Source organism: Mya arenaria, chromosome 3 (genome assembly GCF_026914265.1).
Source record: "Mya arenaria isolate MELC-2E11 chromosome 3, ASM2691426v1".
NCBI classification, from domain to species: domain Eukaryota; kingdom Metazoa; phylum Mollusca; class Bivalvia; order Myida; family Myidae; genus Mya; species Mya arenaria.
This window is the reverse complement of record NC_069124.1, coordinates 59150931-59175723: the sequence shown is the minus strand read 5'-3', so window position 1 is coordinate 59175723 and position 24793 is coordinate 59150931. Positions and strand designations below refer to the sequence as shown.

General features: G+C 36.5%; 1 protein-coding gene across 1 annotated transcript; it reads right to left on the bottom strand.

Annotated features, from left to right (window-relative positions):
* Positions 1-23521: 23521 nt before the first annotated feature.
* LOC128226154 (uncharacterized) lies at positions 23522-24487 on the bottom strand. The gene has a single exon (XM_052936051.1). The coding sequence runs from the start codon at positions 24485-24487 to the stop codon at positions 23522-23524; it is 966 nt and encodes a 321-aa protein (XP_052792011.1).
* Positions 24488-24793: the final 306 nt, after the last annotated feature.

Below are 24793 nucleotides of genomic sequence, written 5' to 3'. Positions count from 1 at the left end.
GTAATAATAAAGTACAGTACATTGTCAACAAAAATGACCTTCAAGTTCAATTCAAACAATTTATTTTTCATTTCAATCACCTCTTTTTCGTATTTTTGGCGTTTTGCCTTTTTTCTGCATCCTTTTGAGTTGAACTTTGTGTTTTCCGGCGTTTTCCTGGGAGTGAACCCGCCGTGTACTTCAGGCCATTTATCATGATGTCAGCTTTAGCGTCCTCGACTACCACAAACCCAAGGTTAAGAACGATATCGTAAACAAAGAAAACAACGAAAGTCCCGTACAAAATCCGTACCGCTATACTGTACTGAATAACGGACGCTTGCCAGTACTGTTTACTTCCCTTTGAATAGCGTAATCGAAGGAAGATCACTGCGACGGAAAATATACAATACCGGAAGTTAGCAAACGGTGTCATTGTTTATTATCCCATGTCGGTTTTTATGTTTCAACTTCCGAGATTTTCATCGCCAATCGGACGATCGTTTGCGGTTTTCTCGTCGCCCGGGCCACTATTCTATCGCCACGGGCGACAGGGCTACCTTTAATTTCGCACACTGCATAGTATTGAACACTCCTGAAAGCTTAATACAACAATTTGAAGAATACAGTCAAAAACAGTTAGGACATTTATGTATATTTCACAAGGTTAAATTCTTTTTACATGTTCAACTTGTGTTGAATAATCTCAGGTACAAGATCATTTATCGCAAAATCTGTACACTTTTTAATTAACCTATTTACAAACTCAGGATCATAGGGTACAGTCTGTATTACTATTCCTTTGTATGTGAACACCACAAAATCGCAAAATGTGTTCCCAGAAACATACATTTGAAACTGAATTTGTGAATAGTAGCGGTGGTTAGTTTTCAGTTTATTGTCACTATTAAGGAAGAAAGTCTGATCCTTAATGTCTTCTATTTTTGATTCTCTATGTTTGTATGAGCACTTGATCTCTACAAGCCCCTTGCCATGACATGAACTTTTCCTGAGTCCATCGGGTGTAGCTGCAAACAATGGGAATGTGCTGTCAACAAAAAGCCCACAATCAGATACATTAAAGTGTTCATGACTTTGCCTCATTTTATCACTATACATTGATCTTGCTGTTTATTCGTGCTGTCTGCCAAACTTAAGGGCATCAATACGTAAAAGGTCACACTCATGGTACTTCATTATTTTCTTCAGCACATTTGACTTTGTTGTTGCTTGCTTTAAGGTCAGAACATCATGTGCTGTTGTGGCTGTTATTCGCCCCCTTCTCTGTCGTTGCCACAGAACACTGTCTTGTTGGCCCTTTGTCATCGCCTCGAGATTCATGACCTGTTGGGGTAGTTCTTGAAAGTCGCGAACAAATCGCTGACATTTGTCTTCTAGGTCTGTAGGGCTCAGTGACTCATGTTCCACCTCATGGAATCTGCTTTAAGATCTGAGTTCTTACTCGATTTCAGATTTATGTGTTATTCTGTAATAGGCTTAATGCACTAAATGCAGGCAAAGAAATAAAAAACTAACTGGTGGTAAGTCTTCATCTTCTGATGCAGTGTCAGTGTCAGAGTCGCCTTTAGTCAGGATACATGCGGAAGGGCAAATACGCTTTAGACTGCGAAGTGCCTCGGCTGCGTCAAACCCATCATCGTTCTCGACAGAAGTGGAAAGGACTCTTCGACGGCGCTTCTTCCGGAGAGGTTTTGGGTTGTCGAAATTAATCATGTCCACAGGTTTTGGCTGCACCTGAAAAATGCATACAAAAAATAAGAAATATAAAGACGAAACTGTTTTTTGAAAGATTTTGGATAACATATATAAGCAAACAAATTTAGAGATTATCACAGAGGTAAACATTCTTGTGTGTGACAATTAAAAACATTCTTATTAGCCTATTGTATCACTGTTTACCTTTTTCCTATAAAACTGGTTCCAAGCACAGGAGACACTTGTCCTTGACTTTTCATTGAGGCCATACAATGCTGCAGACATCATCTTGAACAGCAAAGCAGCAATGTGACTACAAGCTTCACCCAATCTGAAAAAAAGATTTATAATACTTGAAATAAATTGACAATGCTTTTCAAGCATATTTTTGAAATAGCCGGTACATTTAAGGTACTTCAACTTTCATGATTTCCCATTTATATTGACACTCTGGCATTAACTTGATGCCTGGTTCAATAACTGGTTTAATAATGAAATTTATTCTCATTAATTAATGTTTATTATTGTCTTACTAAATTGTATAAGCCACCAAGAAAAATATACAATCATAAACTTAAAAAGTACATACCCAGCTTTGCAATTGCAGTGAGCGCTGATCACATGTCCTCCCTTTTTGTCGATGCAAACCCAAGTCTCATGTGGCTTGTCATTCACTCTTTGTGTTGGAGTCACTTTCGTCTTCAGTAAGCAAGCGGTTGACTCTTTGCTTAATTCATGGTACAAAACCTGCTGCACATGTCCACAATGGAAATAATTATATCCGTCTAGAGACTTGTAGGCTTTCAGTGATTCAGCTGTGTACAGTCCCGGATAGTTTATCAAGTAATTGTAAATATCAGGATATAGCACACTTGCCCACTTGCTTACATCGCTGTCCCATCTTTTTACAGCAACGCTGTACGGATCTGGAAGCTGAACTCCACCAACATTTAACTTTTCTATGTATCTATCCGACGCAACTTGGTCTAAATTTGAAATTTGTTTCGGTAACTTCGATACTTCCGTATTGGTTTCCGCCATGTTTTTTGCCAACCAGTGGTCTACGCATGCGGGAGCAGACCGAATCAAAACAATAACATTCAACGTGCCTATAGTTCAACTTAAGGCTATATGCAACACATACTGAAAGTTTGGCAATGATATATTAAAAACTAAATGAATGAGAGTATTAGCACCTGTGGTATTTTCATAAAAAAGTAGAAACAGCTTTTTCCCTCAAATGGTAAGCCGCAAACCTTTGAAGAGCCATTATTTCCTTATGCATTGGAATAATTTGACAAAGTAAAGTTTTCCTTGTAGCTTTAAATAGTGTCTATAGTACAGACCACAAAATATGGCCTGCCTACTTTTTTAAGATTTTTTTCTAAGCAAAATAAGGTTTTTCCACTTCATCGGCTTAGTGTTTTATATAAAAAATGACATAGAGCCAAACTGAAATGCTTCAACTTGTCAAAAGTTTGCTTTTCTGGTCCACTTGTATACAAGGTTAACAGAACTGCTCAGTTTAACAAAAGAAATTTAGTGATCATGTGTTTATGGACAGTCTAAACACCACTATATGCCAAATTGTTTGCTTCTGGGACAAATAGGGCAACAAAGGAAATGGAAAAAAAAACACCGAAACTGAGAGATTCATGACAACTGCTAGTGTTTTCATTATTTAGGTGGCTACATGATGTAGAAAATGCAGAGATAGCATTATTATGCCCATTTTTAAAACCTTTTTACTTTAAGTATCTGCTTTGAAGGCTAGATTTGGCATTACATTCAGAGTACAGCACTTCACCATTGTCTATAAGTTGCTTATTTGCTATAAATCTCACTCTTTGGAATCATTTACACACAAACAAGTACTACAGAGTTGACTAACATCTTCATTCTTCTGAAATTTTGGATTCAGAGCTGCATCTCCTGGATTCAGATTGCAGGACTACCGCCGGGGGAAAAAGCCGCAGCTAACTGGAGCTTATTGGCACAACATGATCTGCAAGCAAGACACAAAAGCAATGTTTTACACTGATAAAACTTTCTGCCACTACTGTTAAAGTTTGAAAAAGGCCTGTAAACACTCATTTGAGGCATACACAACCTATTATGTAGTCATCAATGTGATAAATATGCAGAAAAGTTCATGAATTCAAGGATTTTCAGGACAAATTTTATGAACTATATAGTCTTTTGGACATTTTGCAATCAGTTTTTAACAACTCAAAGTTTAATCTCATCTTATTGAGTACCCAGATGCATTTTGAAAACATTAAAACCAGACATGCTTAGAAATTCTCCTTACTTGGAGACGGTATTCCTTTCTCGGAAATCCTTGCCGAGAGCCAGTATGGAAAACCACATTTTGACCAGCACTGGTTCTTGTCCTTGAAAATTCCTCTGTGGCTACAGCAACCAGGCTGGCTATTGAAATAAGCAATAAATTGGGGGTTTTAAGACATCTATAATGTATTAAGGTTGTTTTTTTTTAAATGCATGAAGGGAAAAGGCTCTAATCTTTATGAAAGCGGCTCACTTTTTTTATTTATTTTGCCTTGAGAAATGGCAAGTTTTTAAATGTATAAACTGAATAAATGAATCAATATATATGAATTAATTAATGAATTAATGAAAGGTGGCATTATTTCTTTAAAATAGGGATCTCATTGTGTTGCTGTGATTGTTGAAGTTGATGTTTTCTTGTCCATAAGCTGAAATTCATATGCACACTAATGCACCAGTCAATAGTAATCACGGCCCCCTCAGGTCTGGGAGTATACCGGGGAAAAGGGCCGTGTTTTTCATTTCCAGGTGGCCCCGCAGGGCCGGGTGACCGCGGAGATTGAGCCTTATTTAGAATATCTGGGGTGCGGGGGCATTTATTTGGCCGGGGTTTAACCATCAGTTTGTCCCCGCAGGCCGGGATTTTACCCGGGGTTGGCTGGACCAAAAGTCAAAAGTGGTAACAATTGACTGGTGCATGAAGAAAACATCATGCTGCATCAAATGTGTAGTAAGTTTTGATTAATGGCTTATAGAATTTGCAATTAATGTAATGTTTACTTAAAAGAGCAAACAAAATGTGCGAATAGATGCACAATACAGACCAAAGACTAATACAAGTCAGCAATTTCATTAGAAAATAATATTATTTAGGCCTAAAAAAAAAGTCCATTTCGGGTAACCCGACCCTACCTATAAAAATGCGCCGACCCCTAACTATTTTTTTCCGTTTCTGAGCAAAAAACATATTCGTTAGCGAATAGAGAGTTACGAAGGGCGGATAAATGCAGGTTTTAATCAGAATACTTGTTTATTTGATAAAACAAAGTCAGGCAATGACAGTAATGTAGGAAAGACTGCCATGTGCAAGAAAACACTCTGAACTTAACAGATTTTGAAAAAAAAAATGAAAAAAAATCCCTACCTACCGTACCTAGAAATTTTGGGAACAAACATTTTTTTTTGGCCTTATAATTATCAAAGCCGCACCAGAAATTATTGACAAACAACATGAAAGAAATTCATTTTGAATGGAACAAACAGTATCAATGGTCTTATATGACCAAACTTACTTTATACTTCAGTTTGGATACAATTTTCCATTATAAGATCTTTAAGAGCTAACAAATTTTACCGTGTCGGCATGCTGGCATACACCAAGTACAGCTCGGCCGGGTGGCGGGCGGGGTGTCTGGCTGGTTCATCATCGTTTCCTCCCGGGTCTGTTTAAAATAATAAGAAATGAAAATAAATAACCGCACAATACCTACTCAAACATACAATCATTGACACCCTTATAGCCTATACAACATACTCAATCAACACATTTCTGGCATACCAGTTTAAATTGAGCTCACGCTTTAATTTCAGACAGTAAAAAAACATATCAATATGTTTGAAACAGTGAAAGATTGTTTTTATTGTTTATAAATGTCTATAAATCACCACAAAGCATATATAATAAAAATGTTTTGAATATTGCTATGCCTATGCTTTACTATATTAGAGCTGGCATTGTAAATGTCTTGTTAATTTTACATGAATTGTATTGCTTTTTTAGTAATTCATATAGACTGTGTTTTAAGAACAAATTGAGAAGAAAATATTTCTCTACCATATTCTATCTCAAGTCAAAACAGCTGTTAGGAAGAGTAAATTGCACACCTACAAGCTTGTTAAAAACTTCTGAAAAATATTGAAAAAACCGCCACTGTTTTTGTGCTGAACTGATGACCCCGCATTTTCTGATTATATGCAGGAGAAAAAAGGTTAACCTTAGCTATGTTGCCCATTGCCACTAAACCGGGTTTATGTTTCAACTTTTTGCTACTGAGCATGTTTCTGTAGCTTTTTGCATATATATCGATATTTACAGCAGTTTTGTGAGTGCCGTGTTGAAGCTGTAAAAAGTCGCCCCGCAGTTACATTTAATGTCGTCATAATTTCCAGTTTTACAGAGACTGTGATCGGTAGTTTTTGGTTAACATAATCTTAGCTATGCTGCCCATTGCCACTAAACCGGGTTTATGTTTAAACTTTTTGCTACTGAGCATGTTTCTGTAGCTTTGAACCCACCCCATTACATAATTAATAAATTAACTGTCATTTTTTACTTTGTAGGAAAGAGTTTGTCTAAAACTGTCTTGCATTCTTATACATGCCTTCAGCTGAATAATTTTGAAAAGAGGTTAACTTAAAGTTAGAAATTCTTTGCGGAAATATGTGCCAGTTTAAGCACGACATGTGTAGCACCCTCACTATTAAACCGCGTCCTATACACTAAGCCGTACAATCGTATAGTTATAAAGTCAACACAACCACGTCCGATGATACACGTATTATTGTTAGCGATTATTTGTTTCTTAGTTCAAATTAATTTGATCTCTTAAAGAAGAGCAAAGCTGACCCTGAGATCTTAAACTGGCAGACTGCCTGATCTCGGTCCGTAGACCTGGAGATTTAAACCCAGTTACATTCTCAACTATCCTAAGCAGACCCCAAGCTAAAACTCAAGCTCCGGATAAGTGTTTTCATATTTCGCAATTGACCCAAATTGCAGTTGATCATTCAGAAGTGTTTCCTAATTTTCCTTCATAGTTTCACGATGTCAGGTGGTACATTTGACCTCACGTGACCATACTCAAAGTATCTTACTGGCTATCGTAACAAAAAGGAGCTTGTCAATCAATATATCTGGTGACGTCAAAATGGACTAGATCAAACCCCTTTGATAGGATTTTAGTAAACAAGGTAATTAAGCTCATCTCTAGACAGTAATTAAATTAGCCATTAGCGGTTGACCTTGGCCGTTGCTGATAGATCTTCGACGGCACCAAGTAATATATGAGTTTATCAGAAAGCAGATCATTTGATAATTATTATTCAAGCATTAGGGTCGTTATTAACATATGATAAAGGGATTAACCTTTCCATCTATTCTTAGGATACCTAATTGACACCTGCCGGTAACGGTAATGAAGCTCAATGAAAATAACGCTATGGCATTTTGACCACTTAGTAGCTAAAGAAACGAGTAATGACCTTAGCAGATTGGCGAGGGTCATTGTGTTACACATGTCAATACAGTTCATCTCGCCTAAAGATATCCTTCTGAAAGCCTTTGTAAAAAAAATCACCAGTAAGACACTGTAGCTCTAGTGTTATCATGTAATTCTGCCAAAAAGAAACACTGCCTTTTATGTTGAAACCTCCCCTGGGTTCATAATCTATAATACTCACATTATAATGCTTGTTGAAACCAGGTCAATCATGCCAAATTTGATAGTTGTCGGGAGGGGTTCGTCGGGAGGGAAACCCCACCCTCTAACACAAATTATGAATTACTAAACATTTGATTTCCTTATTTGTGTTAAAGCGTTTTTTGTGTATTTTCATTCATACATCTTTATCGCTTAAAGTATTCGCGAGTCATCTGCCCCACTCTGCCATGACAAAAAATTTTATTCAATAAACATTTTTAATTTTTAAACTGGGTTGAAGAGTGTTTGGGTTAGGACCAGCCGCCAAGATAGCTCTGAGTATATATAGAGTTCCGGCTGCGGTGTTGTGTTTAATCACCTTACTGGGCATAATTACACTTAGGTTACCCACAATCGTGGCAGCAGTAAAAGAGCAGAAGTGCCTACATGTCGGCCTAAATGGTTAAAGGGACTGTGTCACAGATCTATAAGCACCAAAAAAAGTTTTTTTCTGTAACGAATCTCAGGACACCCACTAGTTAATCACGTATAATGAATGAATTCTATCTGGTAATCTTTTTTATTGGAAAAATATGAAATATCTCCTACTTAAATAAATTGTAAACTATGTTTCGCTATTTTATCATCTGTGAGACAGCCCCTTTAATGGGCGGACGAGTCTAGTCTGTGTGAGTTGAAACCAGCTGCCCATTTAACACAGTTGGCAAGAGCGCCGTGCTAGTGTTCCTGCGGTCCTGAGTCTGAGCCACACACCAGGCTCAATTTTCTTCTCAGGTTTACCATAAGCATGCACAATGATTTTTAATGAAAAAGGAATGTATTTTTAGATTTAGTTTTCACTACTTAAGTTTTAACATTTTCATTCATTACTTTAATTTTACAATACAATAAACGAAGTACACAATCGCACAGTTAACACTTAGTTTGGGATGTTTAGTGATGAGTCATAAATTATGCCCTGAAGGTCATATCTGGATACCGATTGCATCAACTTAGCTTGTTCATTATCCGTAAAAACTAACGTTATGTCATTATGGTGTCCAAAAAGCAACGTATGAACGATTGAATTTACAATAACAAGTATAATTCTTAGTACAACTCACCGTGAAAGCAACGTTAAATCCGTGTTATTGCATCATGATGAAAGTTTCTATATAATAGACACATTGAAGGAAGACGTCACGCGCACCTGCAATGTGCCTATATGCAAATCAGTGTTTACATCAGCTGTCGTAAAATGCGCTTAAATACATTTAACTTAATTATTTAGATATCCAGTTTAAACGGTATTTTTAAAGATGTGGGGTATAAAAACACAATTGTTATGACAAACTCTGTTCGTTTTGTATTATTATTGCAAAGTTATGAAATATAATTTCCGGTCAAATGAAGTACTCTTTAGACGTGTATTCATTATAAGTGTTATCCACTCCTTTTATGGAAGTGCCGAAGGTGGATTGTACATGTACCCCGGGTATTACCGTATTGATTTTCATTGGTTAACGGAGGTCACACCCGCCCTAAACATGTACAATTTGCTTGCCGGCATGCACGCGCTTTATATGAACAATGTATGACGAGGTTTTCTGGTTCTCATTCTCACGGTTCAGTGGTGCCCAAATTGTTTAATGCCTATCACTCCGGCAAAAAAGAAGTAGTCCCTTGCATACACGTACAAACCGTAAGAGGGCTTGTACAGACAAACGCTGTCTTCAAGCCCGTATTAATCACTTATTCTGGGAGTGCCATATCATACAAGACCTATGGAATAACTTAAAAACCTATTTTCAAACAAGAGGTACATTTATTGAACTCAACCTTGTTAACGTTCTATTTGGAATAAATGTAAGTAGTAAATATAGCAGTATTAACTTCATTATTCTACTCATGAAATATTACATATTTTGTTCAAAATACCGACAAGTGATTCCAAACTTTCCTAATTTTGAAAAATACTTGCACATACGCATTCAAACTGAACGCGAAATATGTAAGTTTTATGTAAGTACACCATTAATTGTGGCGCCCATGAAGTTAACGAAATGTTCCAAGTGTACTATCAGTATGTTGCCTATTACCAATACGTACATATTCTGGATAAAACATTAAAAACTGAAACAAACGATGTCAGAAAAGCTTAGGCCCTCGTGGGACTCTTGTTTTCGTTTTGTTGTACAATATACATCCTGTTACAAAAAAGAACTTGCAAAACTGTCTTCGACAATATTTCATAGGCAAGCTATGTTTAGACATTAACTAATTACAATAGCGCAACAAACGAACGCCAGCGTGCTTCTGTTATTGTTTTCAGTCGATAACGGTTTATAACTCAACAGTTATTGAAGCCAGTTGAATTGGCGTGTTCATTTTTGTCTCTTACAAGTTTCATTCGAATATCTTGAACAGTTTTTTTAAGAGAAGGCCGTTCGCACCGCCCTGCTTAATCAATAAGAATGTACCTTATATGATCTTCTATATAATTTGAGATAAGGACTTATTTATAAATGCCATAGACATATCCTCTACTTTATAGCTAGATTTATTCCTCTTATCATTAGATAGTAATTACAGAAAACCAAGAAATACATTAAAATCGTGATGCAGAATCATAATGACGTCTGTCTTACTGATGCCCTAAACGGACGGACAGTCTTATTTTACGTTCATGATTTGAAGTTCAAGAGCCGCCACAGACTGCCATATCTCCCGCCAAATGAAGTACTGTTACTCCTTCACATTTCAACAAAGGAGAGGAATGGAGGATAATGATTATGTAGGAAAATAAACACAAGGCAATAACACGTACTGCTTAGAGAGTAATTGTTCCTAGGCACTGATCTTCGCTCAATGAAATAAATTTTGACGTAAAAGTATTATGGATCAAAAGTGATACAATTACGGGATAGAATTTGTGTAATTACAAATATGTGCCTGAGATAATTTATCAAGAGTCCGGTGAATTGTAATACAAATAGATATACTATTTACTAATGAGGAATTAGTTAAAGAGCAGATGCAGTCTGATTTGACAAGGGGTCGGGGTATGAATAATATTTAAAATGCTGTCTGGATTCTGTCACCACCTGTATTCTCTGACATAAATAAGTCCATGCAAGTGGTTTAGTGTACTAATGTATTCTACAAGCGAACAACATATTAAGACCACAACAGATCAAATTAAAGACAGACAGGACATAGAAATTATTACACTGTACTTGCACGAAAGAAATCAACTTCAATGTGAAGCAGATACAAAGAGAACAAGCAAATTCGTTGAATTTATATCCCCCGCCTTATTAGGCAAAGTTCATGGATTGAAAATGAAAAGTAGGTGGAATATTCCTATATTAACATGTAATATGGCTGCAGAGAAATGGACCGTTGGATAAAAGTTTGAGTTTGTTTCGAATTATTTGAAATAAAAGTTTTGTATATAGAGCAATTTGTAATAGATTCTATGAATTTGAATGAATTCAAAGTGAAAGTTCAGAAATGTGATATCAGTGATAACAGTAAATAGTGGAAAATGGTTTTAAGGTAATGTGGCGGACCGACGGAAGGACGCACTGAATGACGGACGGACGGACAACGCCAAAACAATATCCCCCTCCCGAAAGCTTCGATTTGGTGGGGGATAAAACATCATAAGTAGGAGCTTCATGTTGGTGATTATTGATTATAACCTATCATAATCTATTATAATCTATTATGATGGAAGTTGGTGGAAGTAAAATCCTCATAAAAAACTTATTTTTATTATCATGTGTTCAGTCATACATGTTTGAACATAATCCAACCAATCACTACCATGAAATGGGTTTGGACAAGATTTTTGTAAGACCGCATGTGACCAAGTTTTCTCTTTTTTATCACATGTGACCCAGTTTTAAACATGTCAGAGTTCATCAAGGAAAACATTCTTATCACGTTTCATGAATATTAGACCATACATAATGCATCTAATGTGTTCCAAAGATTTTTCTAAGATTTGAGCTAGTGACTTAGTTTTTGACCCCATGTGACCCACTTTTACAAGCGATCCATATTTCATCAAGGGGTATATCCTGACCAAGTTTAAACATAATCCGACCAATTATTACCATGATATGGTTCCTGGCAAGATTGTTTTAAGATTTCACCTAGTGACCTAATATTCCTTCATATGTGACCCAGTTTTATATACGTCAAAGATTTCATCATTGAAAACATTTTGATCAAGTTTCATGAATATATGACCATGTATAATGCCTCTAGTTTGTTCCAAAGATTTTTCTAAAAATTGACCTAGTGTCCTAGTTTTTGACCCCATGTGACACATTTTTACAACTGATCGAGATTTGATCAAGGGGAACAAGTTGGAACATTTTCTGATGCCTACCGCGGTATGGTTCCGGACGGACGGAAGGACACCGCCAAAACAGTATCCCCCTCCCGAAACCTTCGATTCGGCGGGGGTTAATAACTAGTGGTATTGCATAATATAAGAGAAATGCTGATAAAGCGAAATAGATTAATGACAATTTGGTTGGTTAAGAAAAAAAGACACCGCTGTGCTTATGAATGACAATGCTAGGATCATCAGTGATAATGAAGTACCGTGTTAAGAACTTCGGTTTGCGGTAAATTCTACAAATTCAAGATATGGAAGGACACATTCCCAGTTTATGCTAATATTATTTAGGTTTTACAGTACACGTGTCAAACTGGCTGCCATACAGAAGCATGCAGCTGCAAGGATGGATTTTATTATATAAGGCATGCTCCGCATGCAAGGGAGTCAGCTGTGAGAAGGTTATCAGCGTTGAAAGGTTGTGCACATGGTATGCTGCATAATATTAAGGCACTGACATTGCTCTTATCAACGAAAAACTGAGTTTCATACTAAGATGTAAAAAATAAGTATGCATATGTTACAAAATATAAATATTTGAGTATCTTTTCTTTGAAAAAAATGTACAAATTCACTTTTAATATAAAATATATAAAGTTACATATTAAGGGCTTGTATTTATTGTGTTGTGATCAAATTCCGGAAATCAGCATTTTCGCTTATGCTTTCCGCATTTTTAACCCCAACGATCATATTTCTTGTTTGATAATATAGCATAATGTTTTCTTATAATATTTAGCACAATATGTAGTCATTTCTGTGACCAAAACTGTTCATTTATTGATCCAGGTGAAGGCAAATACCAGAATTTGGTAGGATGTTGACTTAAATACGTCTCCTTCCGAAAACCAGCCCATCCACCCATGAATGACTAGATAATGGCAATTGAAATTGTCTTAAACTGCTGAAGTAAGGATTGTAATCATTATAGAATCACCATTTCTTATCCAATATTAACAAAACATACACAGTAATACACATACGGCGGTTCCTCTCAAGAACCCAGCCAGATCCGTCAAGGAATGAAGTTATTATGGCCCTTAAAATTTGCAACATTTCTGTAATCAATGGAACCTCCATATTCATAGTGTATGTTTTATAATACAAGTTGTAATGACAGCGGATTAAGACAATATCATTTGAAACCGGAGTCATGTTAACATTGACAAAACAGAAAAGGATTTTTTTTAAATGCCACAATTGATAAAAAAAAAACGAGCTAAAACGAATAGTACCGTTCACAAACACGATAACAAAATGCACCAGTACACGATAACACAGCAACACCGACCCTGATGAAAATGATAAAGCCATAACGTTAGTAGAACAGCATGCAGATATGGTCAACGGTTTAAAACACATATTACCAGACATATCAGATAAACAATAAGTTGGAATCGTTGAACCTGAACATAACATGGCTAGTGATTCAGAGGGAAAAGGATGGAACCAAATTACTTAAAGCATAATGCTCTCACTATAGTGCAAATGTCACAAAGCGTACGATGAACGCATTTATGTTGCCAAATGGTCGCACATTTCAATTATAAAAAATATTCGAAAAACGTCTAGTATCAATTTACAAAACTAGAACTCCGCGAGTCGGATGTGTCGCCTGACGAATTATTTACTGTCGACATTATAGCTGTTAGATTGGCATTTTATTCATTTATAGACAATGATGTTGCCATTTAACTTTCAAGTGTAGGTGGCATTTGAACTGAAGGTAACAACGTTAAACCAGGAACAAGCAATTGGTTATATAAGCAAAAATGAGCACAATAAATACTGAAGTCAATGACATTGAGAAATAATTTGAAGATAATGGATAAATACGTTTTCAGGTGTTAAATGAGCATCTCTGTCTTGCTTCTGTCTAAACTGCTATCCAGACTGGTTAATGGTGACTGAAGTAAGACTCCAATTCACCAACAGACAGAATTTAAGCTTGAAAATTAACAAAGGGCAATAACTCTAAACACATAGATGCAAGAGTTACGGTCTTTGTGCACTGCACTTTCCCTCCATCAGATATACCTACGGAATAAGTTTCAGGTTGATACCTCCTAAAGTTTACGAGATATGCCACGGACAAAACCTAAGCATGAAAATTAACAAAGGGCAATAACTCTAAAAATATGGCAGCAAGAGTTACGGTTCTTGTGCACTGCACTTGCCCTCAATGAGATCTATCTTGCTATGAAGTTTCAAGTTGATACCTCTTATATTCTTCAAGATATGCCCCGGACAAAACTTTATGCATGAAAATTTACAAAGGGCAATAACTTTAAAACTAAGAAAGCAAGAGTTACTGTTATTGTGCACTGCACTTGCCCTCCATGAGATCTATCTACATATGAAGTTTCAAGTTGATAACTCTTATATTCTACAAGATATGCCCCGGACAAAACTTTAAGCATGAAAAATAACAAAGGGCAATAACTCTAAAAATATGGAAGCAAGAGTAACAGTTCTTGTGCACTGCACTTGCCCTCAATTAGATCTATCTACATATGATATTTCAAGTTGATACCACTAATAGTTTAGGAGATATACCCAGGACAAGCGAAAATGGGACGCGGACGCCGCCACCGACAAAAGTAACCCCTATATGTCGTCTTTTCAGGCGACACAAAAAATGAATGGATGAAGGAAGAAACCAGTCAAGTTTGGTCATGTGACCAATCTTTTTCGGGAGGATTATTATTGACAAAATGAATACTCAAGAATATCTTTGGATGTCGATAGAAAACATAGGCGAACATTGTTTACAAGGATTTATTGATGGCGATGGAAGTAAACAGAAACATAACTGTACTATCTTGAGGTAAAAAAGAACATACATCAAGTAACACATATATTACAATAATTGTTTCTTGGATTAACTGAGTTTTGCTTTTTATTTCGTGTTTTTCTGTGTCACAGCGCAAACCAAACGATTTTCTTTTGACGCGGCACAAACAAATCGTGATTTCTTAAAAATGTTCTTTCAAAATACATGTCGTTGGATGAGATGTTTTCTACTATTACAATATTCACCCAATGGTCCAAATATTACATTTATAATGGACTATAAAACGAATGAGAATAGTGATAATAAGAAAACATGCGTTCATAACTTACACTATCACAATGCATTTTTCGAGCACTTTGATCTATGCATTTAAATGGGATACAGGTACCAACAGCATCCCCATATACAGAAAGTTGACCGAACTGATTTTCTTTTTATCGTACTCCGGTATCAAATATGAGAAACGGTTGGCTGAAATAGTGATGATATGTTTCTAGAAACGCATGCCCGAAAATGGGAAATATTTCAATCAGGCGTCGATAAATCCACTCGCCTGTTTGTATTTGCGAGTGAATATCGAGGTCGGATGAGTAAAGTTTCAATCAAACTCGTCCGCCCGGGGAAGAGGGCTATTAAAACATGTTGAAAAGCAAATATACAGATCATATCAAGAACATATCTGTACTTGTGAGAATTATGTTAACCATATTCCCTAGTACAACGAGTGTGAACGTGGGTTCAGTAATAGGAACTTGATCAAAACTGACAAGAAAACGAGTCTACCGCTTTTTGCATATATATCGTTAGCAACAATTAGGTCGATTGTGATGTTAAAGCCCAACACAGAAGAACTTCCAGCCAAGAAGAGCAATCCAGAAATGGTTATTTCAATCAGGCGTCGATAAATCCACTCGCCTGTTCGTATTTGCGAGTGAATATCGAGGTCGGACGAGTAAAGATTCAATCAAACTCGTCCGCCCGGGGGAGAAGGCTATTAAAACATGTTAAAAAGCAAAGACACAGATCATATCAAGAACATGTTTTTACTTGTGAGAATTATGTTAACCATATCTCCTAGTACAACCGAGTGTGAACGTGGGTTCAGTAATATGAACTTGATAAAAACAGACAAGAGAACGAGCCTAAAGTATGACTCGTTAGCAACAATAAGTCCGATTCTGATGTTATAGCCCAACACAGAAGAACTTCCAGCCAAGAAGAGCAATCCAGAAATGGTTGGACAGTGCTAAAGGCACTCAATATACTGCTGAGCATAAGCTTTAAGGACGACGACCTAAAACATCTAGGGTTGAGTTGTCCTCTATTTTAGGTTCCGTTAGTATTATAAAATAAAATAAATGTTTAGAACCATTGCTTTGATAGAAAAGGCTGCACTGATTGTGTCTGTGAAACTGTAGGGCAAATAAATTTTGTGCAGGGGGGATTAGATTTTCTGTAGGGCAAGTGACCCCCAAAACAAATTGCAAAGCCTTCAAACGCCATAACATGTCTGTTAGCGTAAACTATCACAATCATATCAGTATTCAGAGATCATCAGCCAATCACATATGCCACTGAGGAACGTCCTTGCAGCCTTTTATTAAAAACTCGCTCGTTTAAGGAATTGGTAAAGCATGTTTAAAACGGAACCATGTCTTCATCTGAAAAAGAATGGATTTAGTGAGCTTTGCCATTCATTTTGCATTCTTAAGTTCTGAAAGAAATTATATTGTACATTCAGGAGTAAACATAGGTGTAATCGAAAACATTTTTAGCTAGAAATTGTGACACAATCGCAGGGGTTTAGTAACAGGATCTCATATTAGTCATTATAAATCAGTTGCACGCAGTGAGCGTTTTACGTAACTCTCTTAATTGCTCAGGGGACACCGGAAGCAAGCCCCGGGCTCTCCTCTTCTTCATTCTCAACAGTCACGCTGGTTTCTAGGTGTTTGTTGTATGTTGTACAGTGCTTTCTGCTTCCCAAAAGCATTTGCATTGGTATTACTACGCATCCTTTGTGTATTAAGTTTGGCGGTGGATTTAAAACTTAGTCTATAGGAAATAATTCGATTTAAATTATTTTTCATCGTTTCTTCTCCCATCGTTTTTTTGAGATGGGTTTTTATTTTTATCGTCCGACAGAAAAAGAGAACGTTCACTTGGTACCCATGTCTTATAATTACTATATCAAGGCTTAGTCGGCTTTCGATTCCCATTTGCTTGCTTCCCAGTTACCAAAACTAAAGCTGGCGATTCCCTATTCAGGGAATCAATTGATTATATTATATTGATGGCGTTCCAAATATGTTTTATACCTTTGGATGAAGCATGAACTATCTGGGATTCCATGCACATCATTTTTCAGGATTCAACACCTAATTAGAATAATTTCAGAACAAAAACATATGCCCTACCTGGATATTCAATTTATAATTGAGTATTTCCTTGTTGCAACAATACTAAGCAATAACGAATTTAAAACGCGATTAAAAATAAGCTCTCGAAGTAAATTTGTGACTGAAAAAAATTTGAAACAGGGTTTTAGATTTCATAAATTAAGAAAAACTTTGTAAATGGTCTTTACATTCTATCAAAAGTACAAAAGTATTCTTAGTTCGCTGATTGCTTACAGTATTGCTCGTCCCGATTATATATTGATTTTTTAACGAAATAAGTATATTAAACTGTTTCTAGCAGCTAGTTTGGCAAACTCAAGGAATAACTTTTTTAAACTGTGGATATAACGGCATACATTGAAGAGTACTTGCTATCTGTTTTTTAAGATAAATTTCTCATAGAAAAATATATACTTGAAAATGTCCTCATCAAAGCGTTTCGCTTCAGTCCTTTGATTTTCTTCGAATTTTGCAGATTCGTGTTATCTTTAAAACCGGTTTTGGCTCGCTAGGAATGTTTCAGCGTGTGACTTGGAAAATATTTTATCAAATGTGTGGGGGGGGTGTCAAGATGAACTTTTATTCACAAAAAAGATTTGCCACATTTACTTATAATGTTTTAATATTCCAAAATGATGAATCAATGTCGAAAACAATGGTTCTTATGAAGATACCGAGTTGAATTTGAAAGAAATGAGCATATAACACGTTATGTTTTCTATTTCAGTATATTCCATGCCAAACATAAATAATTTATTATTTACCTTTAATAAGGATAATAAAATAAAATGAACACATGTGTAGGTGTGCTACAGACGGGATACTTTAATCGAAAGAAAAAGAACGGGGAATCTTTTACTATATGTTTTTTAAAACAAAACAAAACAAATTATACATTTGCTCCAGTTCAACTCAAGATCTACAGATCATCGCAAGTGACTAAGAAAAAGAATTCTTTTTACATAAACATACGAATACTTCGTATAACATTATTCGTTTTACAATACCCTAAATACCATTCTCGTCATATTTGTAAACAAACCCTCCTTAACATGATTTCAAAATAAATGAAATAATTTCAATACTTGTCAAATACAAAGAAAAAATGAATAATCTAAATTCCTAGATTTTTCGATACACTCATTTTGACTTGTACCGAATCTCTAACATATCTGTCCTTAGCACTGTCGGACTTCCAACGTCCATGCTTTTTAAGCAATCTCTCTGATACACCATTTGCAACCGCTGCTGTGGCCCCACCCGAACGAAACGAATGTAAACCATATTGTTTACTATCAACACCGACAGCTTTTAAATTTGTTATCAAAATTTCCCTGGCTCTATTGTAAGAAATAGGTTTTTCCGGGCAAAGAATATGCTTATTCAATTTACGAGAATATCTGACATTACAAAATATGTAATCACATGATTTATCATTAATTTCAGCTTCAAACAGAAAATTTCTCAAGGAAAGAAACTGGACAAGAACATTTTCCTGTTCTAGAAATGATCACCTTTTCGCCAGCTTTGCACTGAACTGTTTTACTAGAAGAAATAAAAATTTCTGCACAATCAGAAACAATCTTAAGATCAGACCTTTTAATATGTGAAAGCACACTAAATCTCAAAAAACCTGCAAAACTTACTAAACACATGCAAATGAATTTTATATCCAAGATATTGGTTGTATTTCGGAAATGAGCAATAAGTTTAAGCAAATCTTCTTTAGAAATTTCAGATTTTTGCTGAATCGGCCTGCCAGAATCAGGCAACAGACCATTTTTGGTAAAACTTGCTAGATTTGTATTACAAGGGTCAGAAAATCCTGAAACTTTATGAGCCCACGAAATACTATAAGTAATGGCGTTCACTTTTGACGCTGACGGTGAAGAATCTTTCATGGATGAAAGAAAAAGTGCAACATGATAATCGGAAGCTGGAAGCGGTTTAAATTAATATTTTTTGCACCACTGGCAAAACGATTTAAAATAACAATTGTATTGTTTGTAAGTGTTTTCTGATTTTGACAAGTTTCACCAGCGTTTGTAAATTATCATGATGTTTTTTGAGATCATCGGGCAGACATTCTTTGTGAAAATTCTTCCAATGTCCAACCTTGAATGCATCTGTCAAATGTATAATGTAATAACATAATAACACCTTTTTGTGTATAATTATTAACTTTTCCTTTCACATACACATACCATTCAAAACATTTTTCTTATAATCTTCGTGTACAGTACACGACTTCATTTGTACCAGGTACAAATGGGCACTCCGGCTCGACAGGCCGAGTAAACGAAATTAATGCCGATAACGTAGGGGAAACAACCCACACACACTCATATCATGTATTTTCACAATTATCTGTCTTATACTTTTCATCGTCCGTTTTATGCCAAAATAGATATTAAGATCATGATCTTTATAAACGGTGCTTTTTAAACATCAAGGTATATATACAGAAAACGCTGTTTTACAATTAGCAAATACAAATTTAAAATATTTTTCGCTTCCTTCATGAGCATTAAACGCTTACAATATTAAGCATCCCGTGTAAACAACTCGCAACTCAATGCTGAGTCATGTATAGTCATTACTATCTTTGATATACTTTTCCTCGAAAAGTTATACATTTTCACTCCATAATTCATAATCGTGTGCATCACACAAGCTAAACAAAACTCAACTAAGCACAATTTACTTCTTACTTCTTCAGTCTAGTATACATTAAAATACTGGCCATTAAAGACGAATAGCTAGAACTTTGCTAGAGAAACGTCTAGAACTAAATACGCTATCACTCCTGCTATCAGATATTGATTGCCATTTATCAAACTCCAAAACCTCCAATACAAAATCTCCCTTCTGCCAGTTTGCTTCAAACAAAGTTGGCCAAAATGCTGCGCTAGGACATTTAGGAACAACTAAAGTTCCATGTGCAGAACAAGCAATTAAATGAAATACAGCTCTATTTACTAGACAAATAGGCGGGACTAACCAATTATTTTCACTGGCCCAATTCTGTGTGAATGCATCGACTGCCTCAGTTTCAAAATCATGAAACATAGAATTGAATCTATGTATTTTCCTATTACTATAATTAGCAAATCTGTCCACTGTAAACGGTCCCCATATCCTATTCATATACCCGAAAAACGGAGGTGTAACCTCCTATTCATCAGTATTCCTATATTTACTGATATCATCAGCAATCTGGTTCAAATCCCTAGGGACCCATTGAATATCGAGATCAATCTTGTTTTGTAAACAAAGTCTAAACACATTCAGAGCTAATTCCTGTTACTCTAAAATGGGACTGCCAACCTTGATAACATGAACACAAACTTAAGAATCTGAGAACCATTTCACCTTATGATTTGCTAAAGAATGTCCATACGCTCTCAGTGCCAAAAATACAGCCTTCATTTCTCGGAAAGTTGAACTTTTATCCATGTCATTTTCTGACCACATGTCGTGAAATACAAAACCTGGCATATTGACAATATGCGCTCCACATGCGAAACTACTAGCATCAGAATACACTTCTAGCGTATCTACAGCAGTGCATTTACCCAATTTTCTGTAATTTAAATTGTCTACATGTTCGAGCCAGAATCTAATCTCAGAAATACACGGACAGTCTATTTCTAAACTGAATGGGAAATCCCAACTAGTCCTTGAACAAATTTGAATGTACATAAATCTAGTCATAAGCCGTGCAATATTGCCAATAACCGGCATCATAGAAATTACTTTCCCGGTGCACTTCGCTAAACTCCTAGCAGAAACAATAGGAAGAGAATTTAAAATTCCAAAAGCAACATTTTAAAATCTTCAATTATACGTGCTTGAATGCTAATAGAGTAGTCAATGCTATTCCACAACAAGCCAATCCACTCTAGATTTTGAACCGGTAACCAGACTGACTTTTCATCATTTATAATAAGCCCTGCCTGATTGAGGCTATCTATCACAAATATTGCATCGCGTGAAGCTAAATCACAACTCTTGTTGGTCCCCCACCCATCATCAAGAAACATAACAATTTTGATACCGTTGAATCTCCAGAACTTAACCATTTCACGCAATGCCTTACTGAAAATAAAAGGAGCGCTCGACAAACCGAAAGCAACCACAGAGTAGCAGTAGTATTTTCCTTCTAAACTGAAACCCAGCAATGTTTTACGAGGGTTGATCCAGAATTACGTGCACATTTTTAATATTTCAATTATCGTGGCACATAGAACATAGAATATTCACATACAAAACAAACAACATATCAGGTATACTTCCTAAAATTTTAAGAACAATACATACAATTTTCGCTGAATTACAATACATTTACGACATATGATTGAACCCGACCGGCGCAGTCCAATGACGTTGCGCTCATACAGCGTCACATTTTTTCAAAGTATTTTCCACCGAATCTGACACACTTTTCATGGCGCGTAATCCACTGCGTATAAACACTTGAATACCACTCTTTAGAAAACGTGGATATTGCATTATGCACATTAACTTGCAGTTCGTGGAGTGAATGAAAACGATGTCCTCTAAGCTGCCTCTTTATTTCTGGAAATACCGCAAAAATCCATTGGTCCAAGATCTGGCGAGTATGGCGGATGCGCGACGTTCTCCATGTCTAAGAGGCTGAGCTCAAGCCGGGTGGATGCAGCAGTGTGTGCTGGGGCATTGTCCATGTGCAGTAAAAACTGATCCAAGTTTACACCCGGCCTCTTTTTTGCGATCGCATGTGCCAGTTCTCTGCGAATAACCTTTGGATTATAAAGAAATAACATAACAAAAACGATTGCGTTTTTGCATCATATCATTTCAATTTTAATTGCAATTAATAATAGTGATGATAATAATAATATTAATAATAATAATAATAATAATAATGATAATAATAATAATAATGATACCTTCGCAAAGTATTCTGCATTGACCGTTTGACCCGTTGGTACAACGTGGCTGAGAAGCATTCCCTGTCTATACATGAACATGATGAACATGTACTTGGCTCCAGACTTGTTTACTCTGGCTTTTTCCGGAGGTGGTGAAGAGGCTCTCTTCCAAACAGAGGATTGTTGCTTTGTCTCCAGATCGTAAAACCATAACCAGGTTTCATTGGTAGTTATGATCCGGTTCATAAATTGTTCACCTTCCCGTGCATATCTTCGCAGAAATGCCTTTGAGTCACGCACACGTTTTTCTCTCTCGTCCTCACGTAACAATCGAGGGACCCATCTCGCACAAACTTTTCTCATGCCTAAATCGTCTGTTAAAATCCTTTACACTTCCGTACCCCGCCCCGACAGCGCTTGCTACCTCACGGACAGTCAAGCGGCGATCTCCTTCGATGACGTTTTTCACCGACGTCACTAACGTCGTACCCCTCGTTTTCTTCCGTCCTCTTCCCTTATTGTCGTCTAAGGAATCTCGCCCTTCCCTATAGCGTTGGTGCCAGTTGAAGATTAATGAACGGCACACGGGCTGTTTCATTTTCGCCTCGGTCATCATTTTCATTGTCTGTGTCGGTGTTTTTCCCAATCCAACGCAAAACTTTATCACCGCTCGCGCTTCTACAAAGTCTGCTGACGCCATATTGTATCCAAGACTGTGCTTGTAATCAGATAAAAAAATAACGACTTTTAAACGGAAATGACGTCAGAAATTTGAACAGTATGTTCGTTTGACGTCAGCGTTATATGTAACGTAAATTGGTGGAATTTCCTAGACAAACGTGGAAGAAAAACATGTTGAGATAGAAAGATAAAAAAGGTTGTAAACGTACATTTTAGACCGTGCGCCGACTGTGCTTTCCCATTATTTTGAAAGCCGTAATTTTTCAATATACATTTAATTTACATACCTTAAATTATTTTCGTCTGTGCAGAACACTTTGAATTATATATTTATGAATTTTTAAATGATTTAGACGAAAAATATAGAAAATATGTAAGAAGTACACGTAATTCTGGATCAGCCCTCGTATGTTCTGGGAATATATCGATATGATAATAACCTTTAGACAAATCAAATTTGTAACAATACGAGTCTTTTTCAAAATATTCGACTCCTACTTTCCAATCTTCAAATGTCATCTTTTCCTTCCAAATATATTTATTTACTATTCTGAGATCTAAAATAAGTCGTTTCTTACCCGATTTGTTTACAGAAACACTTAAAAGGACTGACTACATGAGGTGGAAAATCTGTTTGTTCTATAAAACCGTTTTTCAACATGTCATCAATAGATTCTTTAACAAAATCAATATTTGAAAGAGCTGACTGATTATTTTTTGAAAACGATGTTTCCGGCATTAAAATGAAAGGAATTTTATAGCCGTTTTCAATAACATCTATTATATCAGGGTTTGTGCCAATAGTCTTCAAATAGTGTACATTGTTTTTAAGGCTGCCTTTAACCAAAGATGTTTTGATGGGAGAATCAGATTCAAACTCAAAACAATGATCTTGATTACAAATATTGAATAAATACTCATCATTTAGTGGCTGAGTTTGCTCCTGTGGGCTTGACATCACGGTTGGCTGACTGGTTAAATTTGGATAGCCACTCGCACTCGCGCCGGAAGTGACCCCGCTTTCCACATGCGAAGCAGATGACTTTATCTGGCGTTCTAGAATAAGGTTGCTGGGATTGATAGTGGTCCTGATAGGGACTGTAGGTCCGAAAAAGATCCCGCATGCCCGTAGCCATGGGCCGTGAGGGGAAGATGGGCCCCGCACCGGAAGAACGTCCCGGGTATCCAAAGGTTGCCGCTGGTGCTGGCCTCCGCTCCATACGATCAGGGAAAAAAGAAAGAGAATCAGCATTTGTAGGATTACCCTTTTTAAGTTTTCTGACAGCCTTGGCTTCAGCCCTTTTGATTTTACACTCATCATCGCTATCAGAGCCCAATTTTGGGGTTTCATATTCTTTGACTGTGGCCCAGCCCCCAGGGGAATTGTCCGCCAAACGAATAAGTTTGTTTCTATATTTAATTTTCCTTAGCGCTTCTTTAGCCTTTTCTTTATTTGAATCAAGGCTGTCAGAATCCACGATAAAGTGTAACAAGTTTGAAATGTCAGTATTGAACTGAAACTGAATTTTGCAGGAGGTATTCTTGAAATAAGGAATGTTATCTTTTTCCTTTTGTTTGCAACTTGTACTCGTTAGCTCTTGTTTTAATGTTGAAAGTTTCGTGTCAAAATAAGATCTGAATAAATCAAAAGCTCCAAACAAATCTCCTTCTCTATCCCCCGAGGGCCCAGGCCTACCTTTATCTCCGCTGTAACTTGCTCCAGGGTCTCTATCATTCATGGTCTCCGAGCCTGCCACGAGATGTGCAAACCGGCTCCTTGCCACGTTGTACTTCCGGTCTCCTGCTACGGTCTTCCGGCTGGATAGACTGGCCCAAGGGAATAGACGAAAGCTGCCTATGGCTAAACTCAAGCTGATCTTGGTCATTTATTCCCGCAGAGTCAAATGACATCTTCCCGAAGTGAATACCAAAGATTAAGAAAAAACTCGAGAATTTGCAATGTTTTCTCTATACCGTCTGAGCGTCGAATAACCAATTCAATTCATTAAATGCACGAGGAAAACTCCTGATTTACGCACGAGTAACCAGACCTATACCTAATAGTACTTTAATAATCCTATACCGCAATAATAATAAATACATGTATTTTTTAACCTTAAAATCTAAATATGACCACAGTGAATCCCTTAGCATTCACCAATCATTTTATAGTGTTGCGCTTTCTGCTTTTC

Excerpts from the sequence above, each read along its gene's own strand:
- LOC128226154 (XM_052936051.1), bottom strand. The coding sequence starts at position 24,487 with ATGACCAAGATCAGCTTGAGTTTAGCCATAGGCAGCTTTCGTCTATTC.